This window comes from Cebus imitator, unplaced genomic scaffold, assembly GCF_001604975.1.
Source record: "Cebus imitator isolate Cc_AM_T3 unplaced genomic scaffold, Cebus_imitator-1.0 Scaffold228, whole genome shotgun sequence".
NCBI classification, from domain to species: Eukaryota; Metazoa; Chordata; class Mammalia; order Primates; family Cebidae; genus Cebus; species Cebus imitator.
The window spans coordinates 1,565,316-1,586,524 of NW_016107543.1; the positions used below are offsets into that span (position 1 = coordinate 1,565,316).

The following is a 21,209-nucleotide window of genomic DNA, read 5'->3' on the forward strand; positions in this document are numbered from 1 at the left end:
AAAAAGCCCCAGCTAGAAGGTCAAACTAGTGATTTTAGAGATATAGTTCCTTGGGATGGTAGTGAAATAAAGTTTCCTTTTAAGCAAATTTAAAGTTCAAAGTGAGCTAACAAAAAATATATATTGCATTAGGACAGTACAAAGGGTTTCTTGATATGAAGGAAATGTGTGAAATGGCCCCTGACAGAGTGAGGCTGGAGACACTGGGGTCATCTTCCAGAGGGCCCAATCCCTGCCCTTGAGGTACTTGTGGCAACCCACAGTGGCCAGAAGCGTGGCTGAAGGGGAGTGGCCTGAATCATACCTCCAGGAGGAGGTGGGGGTTCCCTGGGCACTGGAGAAACAGCTTCAACCACACAGTCAGAGGGCTGCCTCCTATAACCCCTGACCTTCTGCCGCCTCCATTCCCCCTCGCCACCAGCCAGAGGTCTGCAGCGCAGTGGGTACAAGTGAGCAGGAGGGGACCCTCTGAGGCCAAGAGCCCCCCTTTTGCCCAGGCCTGTGGATCCTGCCATGGCCTTGCTGCTGGAACCCAGCTCCGCAGCTCAGACCTAGTCCTGCCTGAGCCAGAAGGACCCCCTCTTGTGCCAGACAGTCAGCCTCCTCTGCCCTCCTAGGGTTCTGGACAACATCGGGACAGGTCTCCAATTATCATCTCCCAGCTGCTTCCTTCCTGGAGCCAAAAGAGCTCCTTATCCCCTCTCGTACCCCCTCCTCATGCCAGCACCTCCTTCCGTACCTCCTGGGGGATCTATCTCAGTGTGTCTGGGATGGAGCAAACAGTGTACCAGCCTGAGATGGATGCTGATTGTGGGGTGGGAGGGTCCCCAGGTCACCCAGTTCTCCCAGGCAGATTATGGCAGGGAGGGGCCCCAGCTCCCAGCTGCTGGAGCAGGCAGAGAGGGTAGGGCATGGAGCTCACGGCAGCTGCACTTTATGACTGCAGCCACACAAACCTCACAGTCAGCAGTGTGGAGGGGCTGCTGAGCAGCCTGCACAGAGAGGGGAGCAGAGACCAACCTCTCATGCCTCCTCCAGGCCCCACTCACCTCTCTGGTGCTCTGGCATTGGGGCCACTGGGGTAGGCGGGCAGGAGCTAGATACTAAGGGGTGGCAGAGAGAGAGGGGAGGAGGCAGGAGAGAGGATCTGCCCTCTCTGAGGGGCGGTGGCAAGGAGGAGCTTTGATGTGAAAAGCTTTAGAATCTGTTTAAGAACCTTTGAGATCCTTGGCTTTATATAACAAAAAAGTAAGCTGAGGCTGGGGAGAGGGGAGTGCTGGGTAACCAGCTGTCCTGGCTTCTTACTTTGTACAGATTTAACTTCTTTCTTCAGGGCCCCAGCTGAGCTGGGAGGATGAGCCTGGGCTTCTGGTTGAGGGTGGGGGAGCGTTCTGTCCTTGGGAGAGGGAGGCCAGTGAGTGACCAGCCTACTGGGGGGCTGTGAAGACTCGGACATGATTTTAACTCTTTGAGCAGGCCAGGCACTTGAAATCAGAACACTGGGAGAGAAAGACCCATGCCAGAGGCACCCTGGGTGTCTTAGCAACTTAGTTCTGAGAGACCTCAGGCTAGCCATTTATTTATTTTTGAGCAGGGTCTCACGGTGTTGCCCAGGCTGGAGTGCAGTGGTGCGATTACGGTTCAGTGCAGCCTCGACCTCCTGGGCTCAAGCTATCCTCCCACCTCAGTCTCCCAAGTAGCTGGGACTATAGGCACGTGCCACCGTGCCCAGCTAATTTTGGGGGTTTGTTTTGTTTTGTCAAGATGGGGTTTTGCCATGTTGCCCAGGCTGGTCTCCAGCTCCTGAGCTCAAGCGATCCACCCACCTCAGCCTCCCAAAGTGCTGGGATTACAGGTGTGAGCCACCACACCCAGCCTCATTAATTTAATTATTCATTCAGTCTACAGATCTTTTCCCTCTCTGAGCCTAAGGGCCTAATCTGTAAAATGGGGACGTTAATGTCTAAACTTTGCCTTTGGGCACGGAGTGAGAGGCCAGCCAGACAAGGGTGGAGAAAGCAGGTTGTTTTCAATGAAAGACATTCCTGAGCAGTGATGGGCTCCATGGGCTCCTGAGGTCGCAGCAGCATGACCTCCCTGTTAACCCTACGCCTGTTTCAGCCACCAGCAAGTCCTCAGAGTGGCCCTGACCCTCCCTGGACCTGAGCAGCCCAGGGAAAAGACACAGATCGATTCCAATCTAGCAAGCGCACCGGCCGGCCGGCACAGATCAATGCTTCCTGTTCCAGGCAGGGAGGGCATGAGAGACCCTGGCAGGGGTCTGAAGCAGGGCTGGGTTCTCCTGGGGTAGGGGGACTGCAAAAGAGAGACGGAGGCTGGGAACTCTGGGGGAGGGGAAGCAAGGCTGGGGTATCCTGGGAGAGGGGAGTTGGGCCAGGGATGGGGTTGGGGAAGCCAGAGAGATGAGGGAGGCGCTGCACGCCTTCTCTTTTCTCCAAGGACCCTCAGTGTGCAAGGCTGACTATATTTTTTAAGTCCAAGATTCAAGCCACAGGAAGATTCGAAAACTGGCGAAATCCAGAATCTGAATGAGGGGAAGGGCAGGGTGAGGAAGGCGGGTTCTGCCACCCTTGGCTCAGCCTGCCCCGCCTGGGAAACTCGGAAGAGGAAGGTGGCCTGAGGCTGGGGTGGCCGGGAAGTGGCAGGCGCCCCCCAGTGGCCAGCTGGGAGCACAGCACAGGTGCTTGGGAAGAGTGAGGTTGTCATATGTTCAAACAATTCCAAATTCCACGTTTATTTATGAGCCTCATTTATTTTTATCTGCCACCACATTCTTTTACATGAGATCACTGTAACTCATTATGACAATTAAGATCCCAACATCTTAGTGACACCATCTTATATAAGCCATCAAGCCAGTCCCCACCTGGCATGTTTACCCCAGATGTAACCCTCTACTCTGTCCTCTGGCTGCCCCTGGCAACATTCACACTGATGTCATCTGCAGAGGAGGAGAATGGAGAGGGGAGGAGAGGGAGGGAGAAGGAAGGAGAGAGGCAAAGGGATAAAGTAGAGGAAGCAAAGCCACCAGCTTCAGAAAAGGGAGGACTCTCTGGGGCCCCTGACATGAGTCCTTCCCAGCCCCAAACTCAGGATCTGGAATTCAGGTCTCTGTCACTCTCTCTGTAGAGATCAGGAGGCTGGATAAAACCCCTTCCTTGCGGACCTGAGAGGATGTCATGTGTGTGCCCTGACCCACTGCCTGGGCAGGGATGGCAGCTGGGGTATAGCCCTGGTGGGAAGGGAGGGCAAGAAGCACTCAGGGTGAAGACAACAACTCACAAGCCCACAAGACCTGGGACTGGGCAGGGCAGCAGGAGGGGAGCATGGAGGCAGCTGGAAGGGTGGAGGACCTGCTTCAGGCCACACCCACGCACACACACAAACACACTGCATGAGGCTCCCCAAGTCCCTCCTCTGCAGCCAATGCTACAGGAGCCCAAGTCACCCAGGAGGAGCCCTGAGGCACTGCCACCTTCGATTGTGCCTGACAGCTCCATCCTGCTGGGTGCCTCCTACACTGGAAAGCACACTGTGTGCTTGGAGGTTGGAGGGCAGAGGACAAAGGTCAACTGGGACCAGATATGTCTCAAACTTGGCAGAGGCTCTGGGAACTTGGAGCACAGGAGGGGACCCTTTGCTCCCCCTTCAAGTGAAGGAATCGGCCTCCCTGTCCCTGGGTGCCCCTGGCTCTGCCTTCCTCATGTGCCCATACCCCTCCGTCTCTGCTGGCTGGCTGTTGGTCCTTCGAGCAGAAGCCCATCTGTGTCTGTTTTCTACAACCATCTTTTCCGCCCCATACCACAGCAACCAAAGTCATTTTCCGGGCAATTGCCTTTCTGTAAACATTCCTGTGTAATATCCCCCCAAATTGCTAATACCCAGCACCCTGTTGAGTCTCTCTGTCACTCCAACTAGAGCCTCAGAGATGGGGGCGTGTAATGGGGGAAGGGCGATGGGAGGGGAGGAGGCAGCTGGACTGAGGATTGTTCAGGGGGCGGCTCCTGCCTAGCTCCTGGCACAGAGGGTGGGCCAGGAACACCGCACCTCCCCACCGTGATCCCCACTCCCTGCCAGCCCAGCACCACCCCCTGAATGTCGGCCTCCACATCAGGAGAGTCTGCCTGGACTAGGAAGGGAGACAGAGAGGAAGGGGGAAGGGACCCCACTGGACAGAAGGCCTGAGGCAGGGCCTGGAGGAAAAGGAGCTGACTTGAAGGCATGGAGGAGATGGCTAGAAGATACAGACTCCTGGTGACTGGGGGCAGAGCTCTAGGGACATGGGGCAAGGCCAGGCAAGGTGTCTCCAAGCAACACCAGTTCCCCTCCCACCACGGGTGACAAGGAGGACAGAGAACAGGGTGGAGGCCAGGTGTAGCCCATCCCCGCCAGCATGGCCGTGGAGGGGGCAGAGGGAGATGGACAAGGCAAGAGGTGTCAGGTGGTTCTCGGCAGGTGACACATGTGTTGCCCCCTTCCCTACCTCCCAGCACTGATATATAAAGCCACTATGGAGAAGCATCTGGAGCAGGCCGATTCTCCTCACTATACAGCAAGGGAAACTGAGGCTCCGGGAGGTTGAGTGATCTAACCTGAGTCATCACATGGACTCCCTTCCCCAGGGGCAGGGGTAGAAAGAGGGACTAGGACTGTAGGCTCTGGCCCTGTGGTCTCTTACATCTCTCTGCCCAGGGACTCCCGCAACCCCCTTCCCAAGCTCCACAGAAGCTGGGCATCCAGATGGGATGGGGGATGACAGAGCCCTGGAGGGAGCCAGGAGCAGAGGTGACATGAAGGGAGGCCGGGGAGGGTGAGGGCACTGCCAGTCACAGCTCTGTGCAGGCAGAAAAACACAAGCCAATTTGTGCAGATTTAAAACTCACTGAAGGCCACTTAGTTGGTAAACGAGTTGGAATCTAATTAAAGGACCTCTTCGAGGCTGGAGGAAGGCGCTGTCACCTGCCTAGGAGGAGCGGTGAGGCTGGAGGCCTGGGCCCCAGCTGCTACTGGTGAAGCTGCTGGAGCTCTCCCTGGGGAGAGCAGATCTGAGGGGGTCAAGTTCCCTGAGGAGGGCAGATCTGAGGGGGTCAAGCTCCCTGAGGGTGGGCGCCTGGGGACGGGGGATGCCCCATCAGATGCTTCCCTGGCGTAGCTCTTCCCACTCGCCCATCCCAGGCAGACTGTGTCCACTAACACAGACCCCAGTCACACGCCCTCATCTCCTCCCTCAGACTGGGGCCTCCCAGATGGCAGAGGGGCCATTCCACCTAGAAGAGCAGAACTGGGTGTGGTGAGGAGGCCCACCAACCACATCAGGAGTGGGGTGGGGGCCTGGGGACACTCAAACTTGCCCTCTGTGCCACCTCCACCAAATGCACTACCTGCAGCTGTCCCTCCCCCAGTGCCCCAGGCCCCACAGCACAGCAGCTCTCAGACCCTGGTGGTGAGGTGGGGCCTCCCTTCAGCTCTCATCTCTGGGGAAGAGGTGTCCCCCTGCCTACCCGTCCTGTGTCAGGAAGCCACAGTGCTTTCTCTCCAGCCAAATGCCTTTCCCATGCAGGAAACCAAAGCCCAGAGAACAAACCTGACCCCATCTAGAGGAGCTGAAGGCAGAGCCCAAAGTGGAACCCAGGGGTCCTGGCCCTCAGGGGCAAGGCTTTTTCCATTCCACAATGCCACTTCCCAGAAAGCAGCTGCCTGGGGAGCCCCTCTCTAGGCCACAGGCCCCAGGAGGACACAGATTAACAACCTCCTTAGGAAGGATCAGTAGCAAGGCAGAAACACCGAAGTAGCCCCCGACAGGGAGAAAGGCTGAGGGCCACAGCGCTCACCCCAGCCCAGGGGGATGCTCACCACACAGAAATCAGGGTCTCTGCAGGGCACCCCAACTGCACACTCAGACAAGACTCCCGTTCCTTGCAAAATGTGTAAGTCAGCCCCTTGCCCAGAATTCCAGATATACAACCCCCTTTCTTCCCCCTGCCCCGCCTCTCTCACACACAGCAGGCCAAGCTGTGACATTACCAAAAACCACTGGATCCACTGACTAGTTATGTGACCTTGAGCAGGTCAGGGGATGCTCAGAGCTTTAGTTCTCTCATTTGTTTAAAAAAAAAGCAGCAGAAGCTAATGACAGGCAACAGGCATGCAGACTGCAGACCCCAGCTGAGCAGAGCCAGCTCCTTCTGATCTGCCCCAGAGCCTGATTTCCTTCCAACCCACTGTCAGAGTTTTATCAGACCCAGGACTGTGGGGTTGTGATTTTTGGCTTCTAATGAAAATCTGGCTAATTGGCTTCCCTGGGAAGGGAGGGGGCAGAGACGTGGGGGGCAGCATGTCACCCCCAGTCTGAAGCCAGAGCTGGAAAGGTTGGGAGCAGCCCTGGCATGTGCCCACGCGGCACTGTGTAAACCAGCTAACTCCGGTGTGGCATCTCCACTGCTCACGCGCCCAGGGAAGGTGTCCTGTCAACTCCACATCTCCATGGAGAGGCAGCCGAGGGGAACACAGGCCGAGCAGGAAGGGAGGGGGGAATAGTGGAGGGTGGGAAGGGAGGGAGGCCGGCGCCTGTCCTCGGCTCTGCCCTCACTCAGGAGGCTGCCAGAACATCCTCTCCCCAAGGGGCACTCCAGCCTCAGAGTGCTGTGCCCTCTGTGTGTGAAAGGGATCTTTGCCCCCTCCTTGCAGCTGCCTCCAGCTGAAAGCATGCCCAGGGGGCAGCATCTTGTTTCCAAGGGGGAGATTCCAATCCCTTGGAAGTGAGCGGTAGAAGCCCCACCCACCACCCTGCCTCCCCATCGGGAAGCATTTTCAACACCAAGTCCTCATCAAAGGGCTCATACATATTGGGCAGGAGACCCAGCCTTGCCCAGATGCCCTCGATATCCTCCTCAGAGACACCACCTTTTGTGGGGACAGGCCCTCCCTAGGAGGCCTTGTCCTAGCCCCGTGACCCTAGCACTCAAGCAGCTCCCTTGGCCACAGAACCAGCAGGGTTCCTCCAGGTTCCCAGCATACCCCGTCACCCAGGCACACACATTTGCTCACTCCCGCCTCTACATCAAACCTGTGCACCTTGGCATGCGCCTGGCTGCCCTGCACTTGCTCACTGGTGCAGGCCCGTCACAGCCTGCCTCACCTGCATCCTCCACCTGACCACAGGCGATCCGCCCACCTCGGCCTCCCAAAGTGCTAGGATTATAGGTGTGAGCCACCGTGCCCAGCCATGAACCACTTTTGAACACTCACACATATGCATGACAGTCTACATGCAGGGGTACACCTGGGCCCACCAGGGCATCCACCTCTGCCACCTTAGATGCCGCATGGACAGGGAGGGCACCATGCCAGTGCATGCACCTCATGCAGTGCATCTGGGGCTCCCTAAAGCACCAGGTCAATGCATCTCCACTTGGAAGATGGTGGGGATTTGCCTATCCTGAGTCCCTCATGGAGGTGACATCTTCAGCCCCTTTTCCACTTTGCCAGGTGTGGGGTTTCCTTGCTAAGGTGTTTACACAGTCTTAAAATAGAGGAATCGGCCCAGTAACGTCAAGGCCACCCACTCTGACCAATGCTTAGCCAATGAGACGATGCCCATAAGTGAGACCCTCCTCCAGGACCTGGGTGCCTCCAGCCCTCATTCCACCACTACAGGTGCTCAGCGCCTCCACCAGGGCAAAGGGGCCCGAGGGCCTTTGCTCAGCTTCCAGCTCTGCTAACAGGGAAGGACAGGGCTGCTGGGCCCCAAGGCTCAGCCCTCACCTCATGGGTTAATTTCTCTGCCACGCTGCAAACCAGCTGAGAACAAATAGCCGAATCTGCAACCCGTGATTCTCTCTCCCTAAGGACATCTCAGTATCCCGAGGGACTATGGAGGATGAGGCAAAGGGAGCCTGGGGTTCAGAGTTTGGAGAAGGCAGGAGGAGGCTTGGCAAGTCTCCTGCGTGGCCTCTGGGTCCAGGCAGTCTTTGGAAGCCGAGACCTGGTCAGGTACCAGGGGCATCTTGTGGAAGTTCTCTTTGTTGTCTAACCTGAACCCTCCCATCAGAGCAGAATCCAGGAAGGTGGAGCACAGGCATTACGCAGGAAAAATAACCCTCCTCCCCATCTGCAAAATACACAAAGCCTCCCATCCTCCCTTCTCTAATCCACACATCCATCTTGAGTGACGAGTTTAAACCCAGCATCAGGCTTGCTGGAAGCCGTGGGAAATATGGCTAGCCATGAAATGATAACCACCTTTTCTTTTTTTTGAGATGCAGTCTTGCTCTGTCACCCAGGCTGGAGTGCAGTGGCACAATCTTGACTCATTGCAACCCCCACCTCCTGGGTCCAAGTGATTCTCCTGCCTCAGCCTCCTGAGTAGCTGGGACTACAGGCCCATGCCACCACACCCGGATAGCTTTTGTATTTTTAGTAGCGACAATGTTTTGTTATGTTAGCCAGGCTGGCCTCAAACTCCTGACCTCAGGTGATCCACCCGCCTCGGCCTCCCACAGTGCTGGGATTACAGGCATGAGCCACCGAGCCTGGCCATGATAAGCACTCTTGAACACCTACACATATTCATGACAGTCTGCAAAGGGCTTGTGCAGTCATCATTCTCTTAATTCTCATAGTCACCTTGTGAGGTTGCAACCCCCCTATTTTACAGGTGGAGAAACTAAGGCTCAGGAAGGAGTGACTTGTCCAAGGTCAGAGTTGAGTGGAAGAGGCTGATCTCAACTGCAGGGGTGGTTAGCCCAGGTCCTCCTTCTTTCCCCTACACTCTGTTCCCCTGAGGAAGATGCTGATCCTGCCACCAGGTTGTCTGTGAGTACTCATCTAAGGCATTGGGCCAGAGCCCCACAGGTTCCCTCTGTCCGTCCTACACCCTAAGAAGAGAACACAGAAACAACCCTCCTTCCCAGCTAATCACAGAGCCTCCACCCAGTCCTCCTAGGGGAATCTATTCCCCAGGACCGGAAGAGAGGGAGGAAGCAGAGCCACCCCTAGATCACAGAAACCCAGGCTGGAAGGGGGTCCCACAGTCCTGAAAGACCTTCTGGGGGACCCTCCTTTCCACAGCCCTCCTCCCAGCCTTCTCGTACCTGCGCTGGATATGAAGCCCTCCCAGCCCCTGCCACAGGCTGTGCAAAGACAGAACTGCAGATCAGGAGCTCCAGCCAGCCAGGTCTTGGATACTTCCAGGAATGGAGAACTCATTACATCCAGGGCACCAATCATCTTGTGGGGTTCCTCCTTCCTTAAAATGAGCCACAGTCTGTGCCCAGGGCCCTCAGGAACCTGGGGGAAGGTCATGACCTCCCCTTTTGGAGCAGAGTGGAGGCTCCTGAACCGGAAGCTTCTGTCATGAGCCCTCAGGTCCTTCCTGCGTGGCCGAGCCCCTGGCCATCTGCACCACCCTTTGTTGGGTAAACCCCATATTGCCACCAACCTTCTTGGCTGGTAGCCTTCAGAACTGCTCCCAGGGTCCAGTTGAGGTCTGAGCAGCTCAGGTGCCTCCTCTCTGCTTCTGTTACTGAAGTGCCTTCGCTAGTGCCCCTCCTGCCCACGGTACATGTGCCAGGAGGAACAAATGCTCAGGGCCTGAGAGTCCTACTCCTGGGCCAGCACGTGCCTTCCTCGGCTCCTGCTCCTAACTCTCAGGCCTCCCCCAGCCTCGGACCTCAGGGGCCAGCCTGACTCCTCCCACCTGGGATGTGTGAAGTTCCTGGTCCAGTCAGCTGAAACTGCTCCTTCCAGTCACTTCCATCTGCTTTCTGGTGCCTGGCCTTGCTAATGTCACTTGAGGGGTCTAGTCTGAATCTTAGCACCTCCCAGCAACTACGCCCCTCAGAGCTCCAGCTTCAGACACCAAAAGGTGTGCCCAGGAGTCTGAATGGGCAGCCTGCTCTGCCTGGAATTCTCTGGCTAGTGGCCTGAGGCCCTGGATGCCCCCATCTGGCAGTCAGCCACTCTGAGAACTGGAAAACCACAAGCCCACATGATAATATCTGAGGCATATTAACCACACAGTGCTTCCTTCTTGCTAACCTACTTCCTCCTCTCAGTGCTGACCCTACCGTGCAGCCAGCGGGCCCCAGGCTTGAAGGAGAGGCTCCCCCACCCTCAGCTGCTTCCCTGCAAGTACCCCATGTCTGCATCCCATGCTTGCGCAGTGGCTAATTCTGGTGTCTCATCAGACGGTAATTATGGGGGAATCAGCAGTGCTGTCATCTCTGCAGCTCGGCACCTGTCACCACACCACCATCCCCAGGCTGCTGGGATGGGACCGGAAGCTGAGGGGGGAGGGGCATGCTGGGGGGAGGGGCATTGGCACCGTTCCTGCCTCTGCAGCCCTCACTTCCCCACCCTGCCTCCTCAAGGTGAGCCATGCATAGCAGCCAGGTGGTCACCAGCCACACAAGTGCTCCCTGTTACCCAGGTCACTGAAAGCAGGGGCCATGTGTCCCATGTAGGCACCCCCATGACCAGAGAGAACAGGCAGAAGGACACAGCGAGCCAAGGCTCATATCTCACCTTGGCCACTTCCCATATGTGTGACCTTGAACAAGTCATTTCACTTCTCCAGGCCTCAGTTTCCCCAATGGCAAAATGGAGAAAATAGTGCCTCCCTTGTGAAGATGGGAAGAAATAAAATGTGTAAAGTATCTAGCACAATGCCTGGCACACATGTGGTTAGGTAGTCATTCAACAAACAATTCATACACAGCTACTATGTGTTAGGCAATATGGGGATGCCAAGATGAATGAGATGATTTAGCAAGGATCACACTGTGGCCGCACTGACTGAGGCACAGGCTTTTTTTTGGTGGGGAGGGTCTGGTGGTGTTTGATGTTATTTCTTTGAATTGTAATACCTCGAAGGAGCACAGAAAGCGAGGTAAGGAAGTACCGGCTGCAGAGGCAGGAAGGCGTCCCTCCTCACGACAGTCCCCACCATTCCCTAGCATCCCTCATTTGCTGCCCCTGCAGGTACCCCATTTTACAGATGTAGGTGCTGAGTTTGCTGCCCCTACAAGCAAAAGTAGGCTAGTGGGCTTAGTTATGTCCAGAACTGGTAACTGTTCAAGAAAGGTCACATCAGGAGCCACCAGAGGTTTGACGGTGCTCCGGGAGATCCCAGGGTCAAGCCCAGAGGTGGTTGTCGGAGGAAGGGCACTTCAAGGAGGAGCAGAAGTAGGAGGTGATAAAGGGGACGCAAGCCTCAGAGGCAAAGGCCCACGGGGGAGAAGGCCAGGCCCGAGGCAGGCTGGTAGGGGCCCCACCTGGCTGCAGCACAGAGTCCTCAGGAGGAACGGGGTCGGGGAGGAAGGTGATGAATCCCAGCATCAATTCTTCATGGTGTTGGGCCGCAGAGGAGCCCTGCTTACGGAGTGCAGAGAGCGAGGCAAAGGTGCACGAGGGAATGGGGCGAGACCCATGCAAAGCTTCAGGCGAAGGCGGAGGGGAGGAGGGTGTGGGGCTGTGGCTGCCCTGCTAGACACTGGGACTATCTCCCTGAGCCCAGACATGCTACTTAACCCCTCAGGTCTGTCTGGCTCTTCCCCCGAAAAACAGAGACAGCAGCATTGAGCTCACAGGGCAGCTGTGAGGATGGAGTGAACTGACACCTGTACAGTGCATGACCCAGCAGGTGGCTCCCAGAAAGCACCCAATAAATACCGGCAGCCGTGTTTTCATCATTACCAGCGATAATTTTTTGTCCTCAAAACTCAGCCATGACTAAATGAGCCCATCCCCTGAAAGCCCACAGAGGGAGCACAGGTCTCTTCTAACCAAAACCGGAGTCAACAGTGAGGGGCTGGCCCAGTGTCCACTAGCACGGTAGCTGCCCGCCCCCCACCCCTCTACCCTCACCAGGCATTTCAATAATCCTTCATCACACTCTTCCAGAACCGATCCATGTCTTATTCTGCTCTGGCTGAGAAAGCCAGGACAGGGGCTGCTTCACCTTTTTACAGATGTAGAAAGTAAGTCTTGTAAGGTACTGAGCTCCCCGTCACTGGGGGTGTTCCAGAAGAGGGCGGGTGAAAGAGAAGAACATTCAAGTCTCAGAGGCCCTTGCCCCGGCCCCTTCTGCCTGGTTCACTGCCCCTGAGCCCACACTGCAGCCTGAGCTTGGCCCCTCTGCTGTTTGTGTGGAGAACTGGTTGGGGGGGTAACTCACGGAGCCAGAAGGAGGGAAAGAGCTGCAATCTCAAGTCCCTCCGCATTTCCCTGTTTCCCGTTTCCCGGCTTCTCCCAGCAGCCAAGCATGGGGGAGGGAGGGAGCAGTGTCGTTGCTCTTTTAGGAAAACGGTAATTTTAATTAAGAAGCAGACAAACGAGCGCTCTGCAGATTGTCTCAGAGCAAAGTTATTAAAAAGCCATCAAGGCGGCAGCAGCCATGGTGGCAAGGAGAGCTGCCTCCCCCAGCTGCCCACCTGGATTGGGGCTGAACAGTTCAGAGAGCTGGAGAAGGGCTGGAGGACATGGAACCTGAAAATAGCCCCTCTCTTGAGAAGGCAGGGCAGCGCTAGATAGTACCCAGGGTATAGCCTGCCCAACCCCGGGCAGCGGCTGGGGATGCAAAGGGTGCCTGCAATTAGGCAGCCCCTGCTGTGGGCCTGTCACTACTTTTTCTTGACTTTTCTCAACAAAGCTACCTGGGAGGTGTTCTTGTACCACTTTACAGGCACCAACACTGAGGCTCAGAGAGGGAGAGTGGCTTGTCCAAGGTCACACAGCTAGGACATGGCTGAAGTGGGGGTTTGAACCCAGGGCAGGCTGACTCTAAAGTCCAGTGCTCCAGGCTGCAGGTCCTGGGCCCAGATTTGCGGGGGTGGCTTCCCCCACCCACACCCCCTCCTCTAGCCAGGCTCCTTGATGTCCTCTGCAGCGGCCTCAGAAGCAGCCTAATAGTGTTGCCCTTAGTCCTCAGGGTTACCAGGGACTTGGAGGCCAAGTCACTGCTTGCTTGGCAGGGTCACGTTATGAGGGGCTGCTGTTCAGGGACAAAGTTACAAAGGAGCTGCCAGCAGGGGGAGCAGGGGCACACAGACAGAGGACAGGCCCCACAGCCAGGAAATCTTCCAACTCCTCAACCTCTACTTGCTCACCACTTAAGCAAAGCATGCAGGAACCTATCTGTCTTGGTTGCTGCTGGACTCTAAGCTTAGCCCAGTGCCTGGCACAGAGAAAGTGTTCAGTAAGTCTTTTTTTTTTTTTTTTCTGAGACAGAGTCTCACTCTGTTGCCCAGGCTAGAGTGCAGTGGTGCAATCTCAGCTCACTGCAACCTCCGCCTCCCAGGTTCAAGCGATTCTGCTGCCTCAGCCTCCCAAATCCCTGTAGCTGGGATTACTGGCACCCACCACCACTCATGGCTAATTTTTGTATTTTTAGTAGAGACAGGGTTTCACCATGTTGGCCAGGCTGGTCTCAAACTCCTGACCTCATGATCTGCCTGCCTTGGCCTCCCAAAGTGCTGGGATTATAGGCGTGAGCCACCACACCCGGCCTTCAATAAGTCTTTATTGAATAAATGGATGAATGGATGAACAATCAAACAATTGAATAAATGAAACGAGATCACAAGTTTGCAAGTGCCTGTAGGCTAAATAAAACGGTCCAGTCTTCTCCCATCCTCCACCCTCTGGGCATTGCTGGAATATCAGTTTTCCCCAATAAGAGGTGCCCTTTGCTCCTGACCCCTCTCCCCAGGCCACAAGCCCCGTCAGCAGAGGGTTCCCACCTCTTCTGTTCCCCCCAGCTCCTGCTTACATGGTGGCGCTGCAGCCCACACACATGTACATGCACGTGTGCTTGTGCTCGCACATTCGCTCATGCACACACATGCACACACGGACATGTTCTCTACCAGCCAAAGTGCCCTCCCCAGAGTCAGCTGTCTGCTGGCCCCTCCCCTGGCAAAGACTGGGCCCACCAGGGATAGCCCCCTCCCCATTTCTGGCCCTCCAGGCTGGGGAGGGGCATCTGACTATGGAGAGCTGGCGGGAGGGGGAGTGGTGGGGGCCTCCCTCCTGGCTTACTAACCTGGAGACTTTAAACAGAGGGAACAGAGTCCTGGAGGCTTCCCTCCCGCCGCACGCTGGAGCCCTGGGTGAGGGACAGGAAAGGAGGAAAGTCGTGAATGAATGAATACCCAGAAAGGCCCGGCTGAAGCAGAGGAGCTGGAGAGAGGAGGGGACCAGGGCAGGGGCTCCCAAAGTGGGCCAGGACCAGGGCAGGGCCATGGGCCATGGTTTGGGGGAGGCGAAGCAGGGATAGAGCAAGGCAGAGCCTTAGGAGCTCTCCCTTTGGGGTGGGCCCCCCAGGACAGACAGGATAGAGACTGGGTGTCATAGGAAGAGCAGGGACTGAGCGGGCAGAGACACTGATGGGAGACAGACAGGGGGACAAACAGAAGGACAACATGGAAAACATAGGGTCCCCAGAATTGGGTTCCCAGGACAGACAGCTGACAAGCCATGCCTGGTTCTCCTCCCAGAAACGGGGGCAGACGCTTTACTAGGGGACCCAACCTAGACCCCAAATGATAGCCGGTCTGCCTCCCTCTTGCAAGGTCACGCCATTCTGGAAGGTTGATAGGTTCAGGGTCAGAGGCCTGCCATCACTGCCCTGGTGACAACCCTCTCCCCAAGCTAAGAGACTCCCATCTGCTCCACTCCCCACTAACCCTGAGAAAGCCCCACTTCCCCTGCCAGCATTGACGAGACAGGCATTTCCCACCCAACAGGCACTCCTAGGTGCACACTGCTAGGAGCTGTGCAGAAGGACGGCCTGCCCAGACCTGCCTGAAGTCCTTCACCTAGCTCCTGCCTCCACATCCCCAACCCTCAACATACCAAGGCAGGGTCCCCTGCAGCTGTCCACCATGCCCAGCCCTGCAGGGAAGTCCTTTCTCAACCTACCCCACCTCCCTCATGCTGCCATACCTATTAGCCTTTTACCCTGGGGCACGCAGCAGTAAGATCTTTCCTGCCTGGAGACACAGCCCTCCCTTGGCTGGCTCAGACCCATCCATTCCCACGTCACGTCTGGCTACAGGCATTCTCACAGCCCCCTGCCAATCTCATGGTTCCAATTTTCCCACCGATTACCCAAAATGCGGACATCACAGTGAGAAACAGCTGTTGGGACACGGACTGGGAGGAAATACTAAGAATGCTCACTAACATGTCTAGCCCTAGAGGGCTTCCTGGATGAGGCAGTGGGAGGCACAGGAGTGAGGGTTCAGGAGCTCCACCTTCCTTCTTACCACCAGTCCTAAGTGGCAGCTCCAGGGGCCCAGCCCCAGACAGGCTGCAGTGAGAATCTGGGTTCTAGAAAAATCTAAAGAGATTTCTTACACATGCCCCTTCCTCAGTGGAGGGTGGGCTCCCATTCAATCATTCAGTCAGACAGAGGAAGAGGAGGAAGACAAAAAATGACTATTTATTGAATGTCTACTGTGTGCCAGGAGCTCTGCCTAAATTACCTCATTTAATCCTGCTACCCACTCTGTGGGGAAGCCAGTTAATGCCCTCAATCTACAGAGATGGAAACCACTTCAGAGAGGTAAAGCAACTTGCCCAAAATCACACAGTGAGTGACTGTCAGGGCTGCGACTGCATCCCAGAGCTGTCCAACTCTAGACCCTGAGCTCTTAACCCACGAGCTAAACGTCTCCTATCCAACCTCCCCAGTCTTTGGCCATCTCCCTTTTGGTGGCCTCTGGGAAGTTCTTCCTAAAGTCTAACCTCTTTCTAGTGACTGTTCCAGCAGAAATTATCTCCTATGGGCAATAAGGTAGAAGAGAAGATTTCTCCTTGGTCTCTGCCTCATCCTAAGAGTGGGAGGCAGACTGTTCTAACCCCAGGCTGCCAATGGACCAGCAGAAGGGTGAGCCATCAGGTCGAGGAGAGAGGCGGGTCCAGGATTTCTTGAGCTTCATCTTTAGTTGACTTCTGCCTCTCTAAGAGCCCCTTCCTGCCCCTCCCACTTCCAGGAAAGAGGAAGCTCCAGGAAGCCCCGAACAAGCCCCTTCTCGGTTTTTGTTTTGTTTTTTCTTTTTTTACCAACCGGAAGTCCCCATAGTGCCCAGGTAGAGGAGAGTGCAGAAGTTCTGGGGTGGACAAAGTGAGACTGTGGCAGTCCCCACAACCCTTGCCTTTCCACAGAGCCCTAACTTTCCATGGGTAAGGGGGCTGCAGACAAGAATGGGGACTCACCAGGCCAGCCTGGTCACTGGGTGGGGTGGAATAGGCAGAGGACGGCCCAGGAGAGAAGGCAGCGAGGCCCAACCCAAAGGCTTCAAGGAGCCATGGAGGGCCTTCCCAAGGAGCCAGGTCATTCATTCTTCCCATAAGAAGGAGAGGCTGGTGTCTGCTACACCTGCCATTATCATGCACCCTAGGGGTGAGAGGAGACTGCAGAACATGTCCTCCCCTCCGCCCAATCTCCCCAGCTCTGCACAAACAGAAACAGCTAGGCTCTTTCTGCGGGGTCTCTGGGTCTGGGGTCTCTCTATAAACCGAGTCTGGGGAACCCTCTGTGGCCCCCTGGGTCTGTGGTCTCCAGCATGTTTTGCCAGCTGGAATGGAAAAGAAGCCAGTGCTCTGGTATGAGTGCATTTGCAGAGGTGAGGAAGACAGGCAAGAGAAAACCCAACTCCCTTCCAGTCTTGATTTAATCCAAACCAGGACATGCAGGCAACTGAAGCAGGTGGCCGAGGCTACCAGGAGCCAGGATAAGGTGTGGGGGAGCTGAGCCACCAGCTGGAGGTGCCTTGTGGAAGAAAACCCGGACTGGATTATAGTCCCTGGATGGAATGGAGTGTGGCAAAGCCACTTCTGCTGGGGTGGGAGGAAAACAGTGAGTTTAGAATTCAGAGGACAGCTGAATCCTCTAGCCACTCCCTTCTCCATCCCCTGGACTGGGAGGGCAGCTGTAGGCAAGGTGTGTCTTCACAACAGGAGGGAGGCTATCTGTAAGGAATGAGTGAGAGTGTGTGTGTATGTTTTCCAATATTCTCTTGGGCCAAATCTCCATTTTTTTATTTTGCTTAGCTGAAGCTGGGAAACAATCTTCCCACCCTCCATGTGGCAAAGCAATATTATCTCAAGGGAGAGGAGGTAGAGAGACCCTGGGAGTGTTGGAAGGGAGCTCGAAGGTCTTCTAGTCCCACCCTCTTTTCTTATACCAAGGACACTGAAGACCAGAGGGGGCAACTAAATTGCCAAGGTCACACAGCAGTAGGGGAGACAGGCAAGCTGACTCTAGCCCAATGCTGCTTCTTTACAACCTCTCTGCCCTGAGGAGCAGAGGAGCAGCTTCTCTGTCTCCTCCTTTTCTCCCTCTCCCGAAGCACTGGACCCCTCCCCAGCAGGGCCCCCTGCACTCTGTCCACCACACCAGCCAAATGCCTCAGGATGCCCAGAGGTCATCTGAAAGGTCATGCTGACCAATCCCCTGCCCCTAAGTCCAAGACTAGCCTACGGTGCTCACAGACCACCGTCATTGAGGTGAAAGATGCAAAAATACCACCAGAGCCTCCCATCCTGAAGTGGCCACATGCCGGGAGGTTTATCTTCCTATCTAACCTCGATTCCTCCTACTACAGCGTGGGCCTGCTTCCTCTCAAGCTGTCCTATGCAGAGATGGAGGCAGGGGGAGAAAAACAGGTTTGCAGCCTCCACACCCTTCTGTTTGCCCACCCCCAGCAGAGAGGATGAGGGCAGGGTGTCCCAGGGTGGCTGGGCTCCAAGCCCAGTGCATGCGTGGGGCCCGAAGGGTAGGGTGAGGGGCAGCAGCCTGAGTATGGGGAAACAGCTCTTCTAGGAACTGCCCCTCCAAGTCCTCATCCTCTGCAAAATCCTAAGTCACAGGCTTAGAGAAGAGTCTTCTCTGGGTTTAGAGACATCTGTCCCCCATCCCATCACATTTATTGACTGTTTATTATGTGTCCAGCACTATGCGGGATGTTTTCATCTGTTGTTTCATTTAATCTTCACAACAATTCCAGGATCAGAAACGAATCTGCCTCCTGGGACAGTCCTTCCTTAAGACTAAGTCTAACCTGGATCTCTCTTACTGCATTTCTCTGGCCCAGTCCTCCTTGGTGGTGGAGGGCATTTTTGTTCTTGTCTTCAGAGACTCTTCTCATGACCCAGTGGACTTACACTATCTTCTCCAGGTTATCACCCTTGACCCAGCCCTGCCCAGGTGAGGGGAGATACGGAGATAAAAGGAACCAATGCAGAGCTGAGGGCGGAATGGGAGGAGGCTCTGGGGGAGGTCCCCACAAGATCAGGAGGGGCTGCTGGAGGTAGGAGCAGGACTGGGGTGGCAGGTTCTCCTCCCTCATAATGTCCATGACCCTTGCAGGGGGCCTGGGCCCCACCTTCTCTGTGAGCCACAGAGGGCCCAGAGAGGCAATGAATGACCTAGTCCTTCTCGGTGACCATCTCTGAGGCCCAGATTTCAGCACACACATACCCAGACCCCAGGAGAATGGGCAAAAGCAGGCAGGGGCACAAGGACAGGACTTGCCCTGGCTGAGCCTGGGAGGTGAAGCCAGAGGGGGAGCTCTGACTCCTGGCAGAGGACGAACAGCCCTGGGAGGGCATGCAGCCGCAAGCCCCTCCGCCTGTGGCAGGATCCGGCCTCCGTGGGGGTTTGCACACCCCATCCTAGCCACAGGCAACTTTGGTGAATTCACCCACCACATGCTCCTTTTGGAGCAGGAGTGCTGAGGGCAGCGGTCCCCTCCACTATGGCCATCCCCCCACCCTGCCCCCAGCATGGATGGAACATAGCGGTCAGACTTACCTCCCCAGGGAATGCTCAGGCCCAGCTTTCACCCCTCTGGGAAATCAGAGCAGCAAAAGCATGGGCCAATGGGCAAGGGGAGTTGGAATGGTGGGTGGGACTCTGGGCCGGGTGTGGGCGGCACCCTCCCCCTTCAAGCAGGCACCATTAATATATGCAAAGCATATGCAAATCACCCAGAAGAGAGACACAACACTGCTGGAATGTCACAAGAGACCTTGGAGATCAGCCAGCACACGCCCCCTCATTTCACAGGTGAGAAAAGAGGCCCGGCTGGGAAGGGACTTGCTCAAGGTCATGAAGACATTTGGGCACTGAGGAAGGATAAGAATGAGCTCTCCTGACTTAGCGCACTGCTTTTTCCACCAGGGTCTTGTCTTTCTGCTGGGGGGTTTACAGCATGACACAGGGGCCCCAGGGTGTGGATGGGGTTCTAGGCAGGCCCACCAGAGACAAGGGTGGGAGATGGAGCTGAGAGGCTTCTTGGATGCCTCCCTCCCACCTCTGCACCTGGAGATGGTCTGGTGGGTGTGAGGGGCAGTGCAAGGGCAGCACAGCACCTGCGGGTGCCAACGGGTGGAGGGGCAGGAGGTTGGAAGTAGGCAAGGAGAAATCCCAGGGGCAGGGGAGGAGAGCAGGGAAATTGGAGTGTTTGAGGCAGGGGAGAAAGAGCCCAATGTCAGGGCAAGGTGCCCGCAGTGGTGTGGGGACAGGGATGGCGCCCTCAACACACACACACACACACACACACACACACTCTCTCTCTCTCTCTCTCTCTCTCTCTCTCACACACACACACACACACACACACACACACACACACACAGACTCCTAAATGCTCAGCAGCTCTTCCTGCCTGGACTCGGACAATTACGGCACCTGACAGACCATAATAGTTAACCCAGGCCCATCCCTTCTGAGGCCACTTTCCCACCCCCAACCTGGCTTCTCAACCTTCCAGTCCTCGAAAGCAGGGCCAGAGCTGGGGAAAGGAAGGGGAGGCAGACGATGGGAGGGGCAGTCAGAGGAAGAAAGGGGAGGCAGGAGAGGCGAGGAGACAGGGTTAGAGAGAGAAACAGCAGGAAGGGCAGCGCAGGAGAAATTGAGGGGCAGGGAGTGGGAGGGGAGGAATGGGGAGATGGAATGGCACAGAGGAGAGATGGGGGAGGGGGGAAGACCGAGGGCACCCAGGGGAGCGCTCTGGAGCCCCCAGAACTGAGGACGATGCTGGAGCCCAGGTATCGGGTACAGAAACTCTGACCCTGAGGTTCTAGGCTGCCTGGCAGGCGTTGGGAACCATGCCCCTTCCCCTCTGCCCACTTCCCTAGAAACTCCCCCCCATGCCAGGAATTCAGTCCTCCCTCCTTCACTGCCTCCCTCCCTTCCTCCCTCGGGGCAGGCACTGCTTCTCAGCCAAATCCGAAGCCTTCATCTCCGCTTTTCAGAGCTTGAAATGAAAGAAGGGGAAGCCAGTACAGCCCTCAAACCCGCTGACGGCCAGATTTTTATTATCTTTGCTCAAATGGGCCCTAGGAAGCCAATGAGGGATTCTTCAAAGAGCGTCTGAGTGCCTCATTGAAGCCTGCACCTGCACCAGCCCACCCACAGCAGGCAGCCAGGACTCGGGGGGCACAACCTGACCCCCCACCCCACCCCCAATCCTACAGTCCAGAGCCTAGGCTACCAGGAGCCTCACCCTCAGCACCCTGTGCCCTGCAGGGGCCCCTCGGCCAGGAAACCAGGCTTGAAGCTAGACCTAAGTCTGCTGGGCCTCTAAGGCAGTCTCTGTCCCTCTCTGGGCCTCAAGGACATAAATGAAGGAAGAAAACAGATCTCCTTGCCAGGGCTTGGAGGAGATAAGTGCTTGGGATTCCTCGAAAGAGCGGCTTTTATGGCGAGCCCTGGATCCTTCCCCTGAACTCCCTGCCTGCCCAGCACTCACAGGCCTCTTTGCAGGAGCTGCCCCTACCACAGCCACTTCTTCCTGTGCCCCACGCCCACTACCCAGGATGAGAGACACCATGAACTGCTCTTCCTGGGGCCGCAAACTCAGCTCCCTCAGTTCAAATCCTCAACACTGTCTCCCTTCTTTCCCCAAAGCCTAACCTGGAGTGGGGGTGGGGCTCAACAAACTGGGTACTTCAAAGAGCCCAGCCCCCTCCCTCCTAAGCACTTCCAGGGCTGGGGTTTTGGCAGAGAATGCCAAGGTTGGCATGGGCAGAAAGCAGCCATGCCACCCCACCCTCTAGCTCTGACCACACTGTCAAGATCAATGCCCACAGCCAAAGAAGGAATCAATGGTTCTAATTAAACCCTTTTTCCAGGGTGGGTCCCTGGCGAGAAAGAGAGAGAGAGAGTGCGGGGGGGGGGG

General features: G+C 56.1%; 1 protein-coding gene across 3 annotated transcripts in view; it reads right to left on the reverse strand.

The window, feature by feature from the left end:
* SRCIN1 (SRC kinase signaling inhibitor 1) overlaps nucleotides 1–21,209 on the reverse strand; it is a 69,632-nt gene that overhangs the window by 46,847 nt on the left and 1,576 nt on the right. For 2 of the 3 annotated variants that reach the window (XM_017497091.2, XM_017497087.2), the window contains exon 2: nucleotides 14,063–14,125. The exons of the other annotated variant lie outside the window; for it this stretch is intronic. In XM_017497091.2, coding sequence (XP_017352580.2) covers nucleotides 14,063–14,125 — 63 coding nt within the window. The remainder of the gene's footprint in view (nucleotides 1–14,062; nucleotides 14,126–21,209) is intronic. 3 annotated transcript variants of the gene reach the window in all.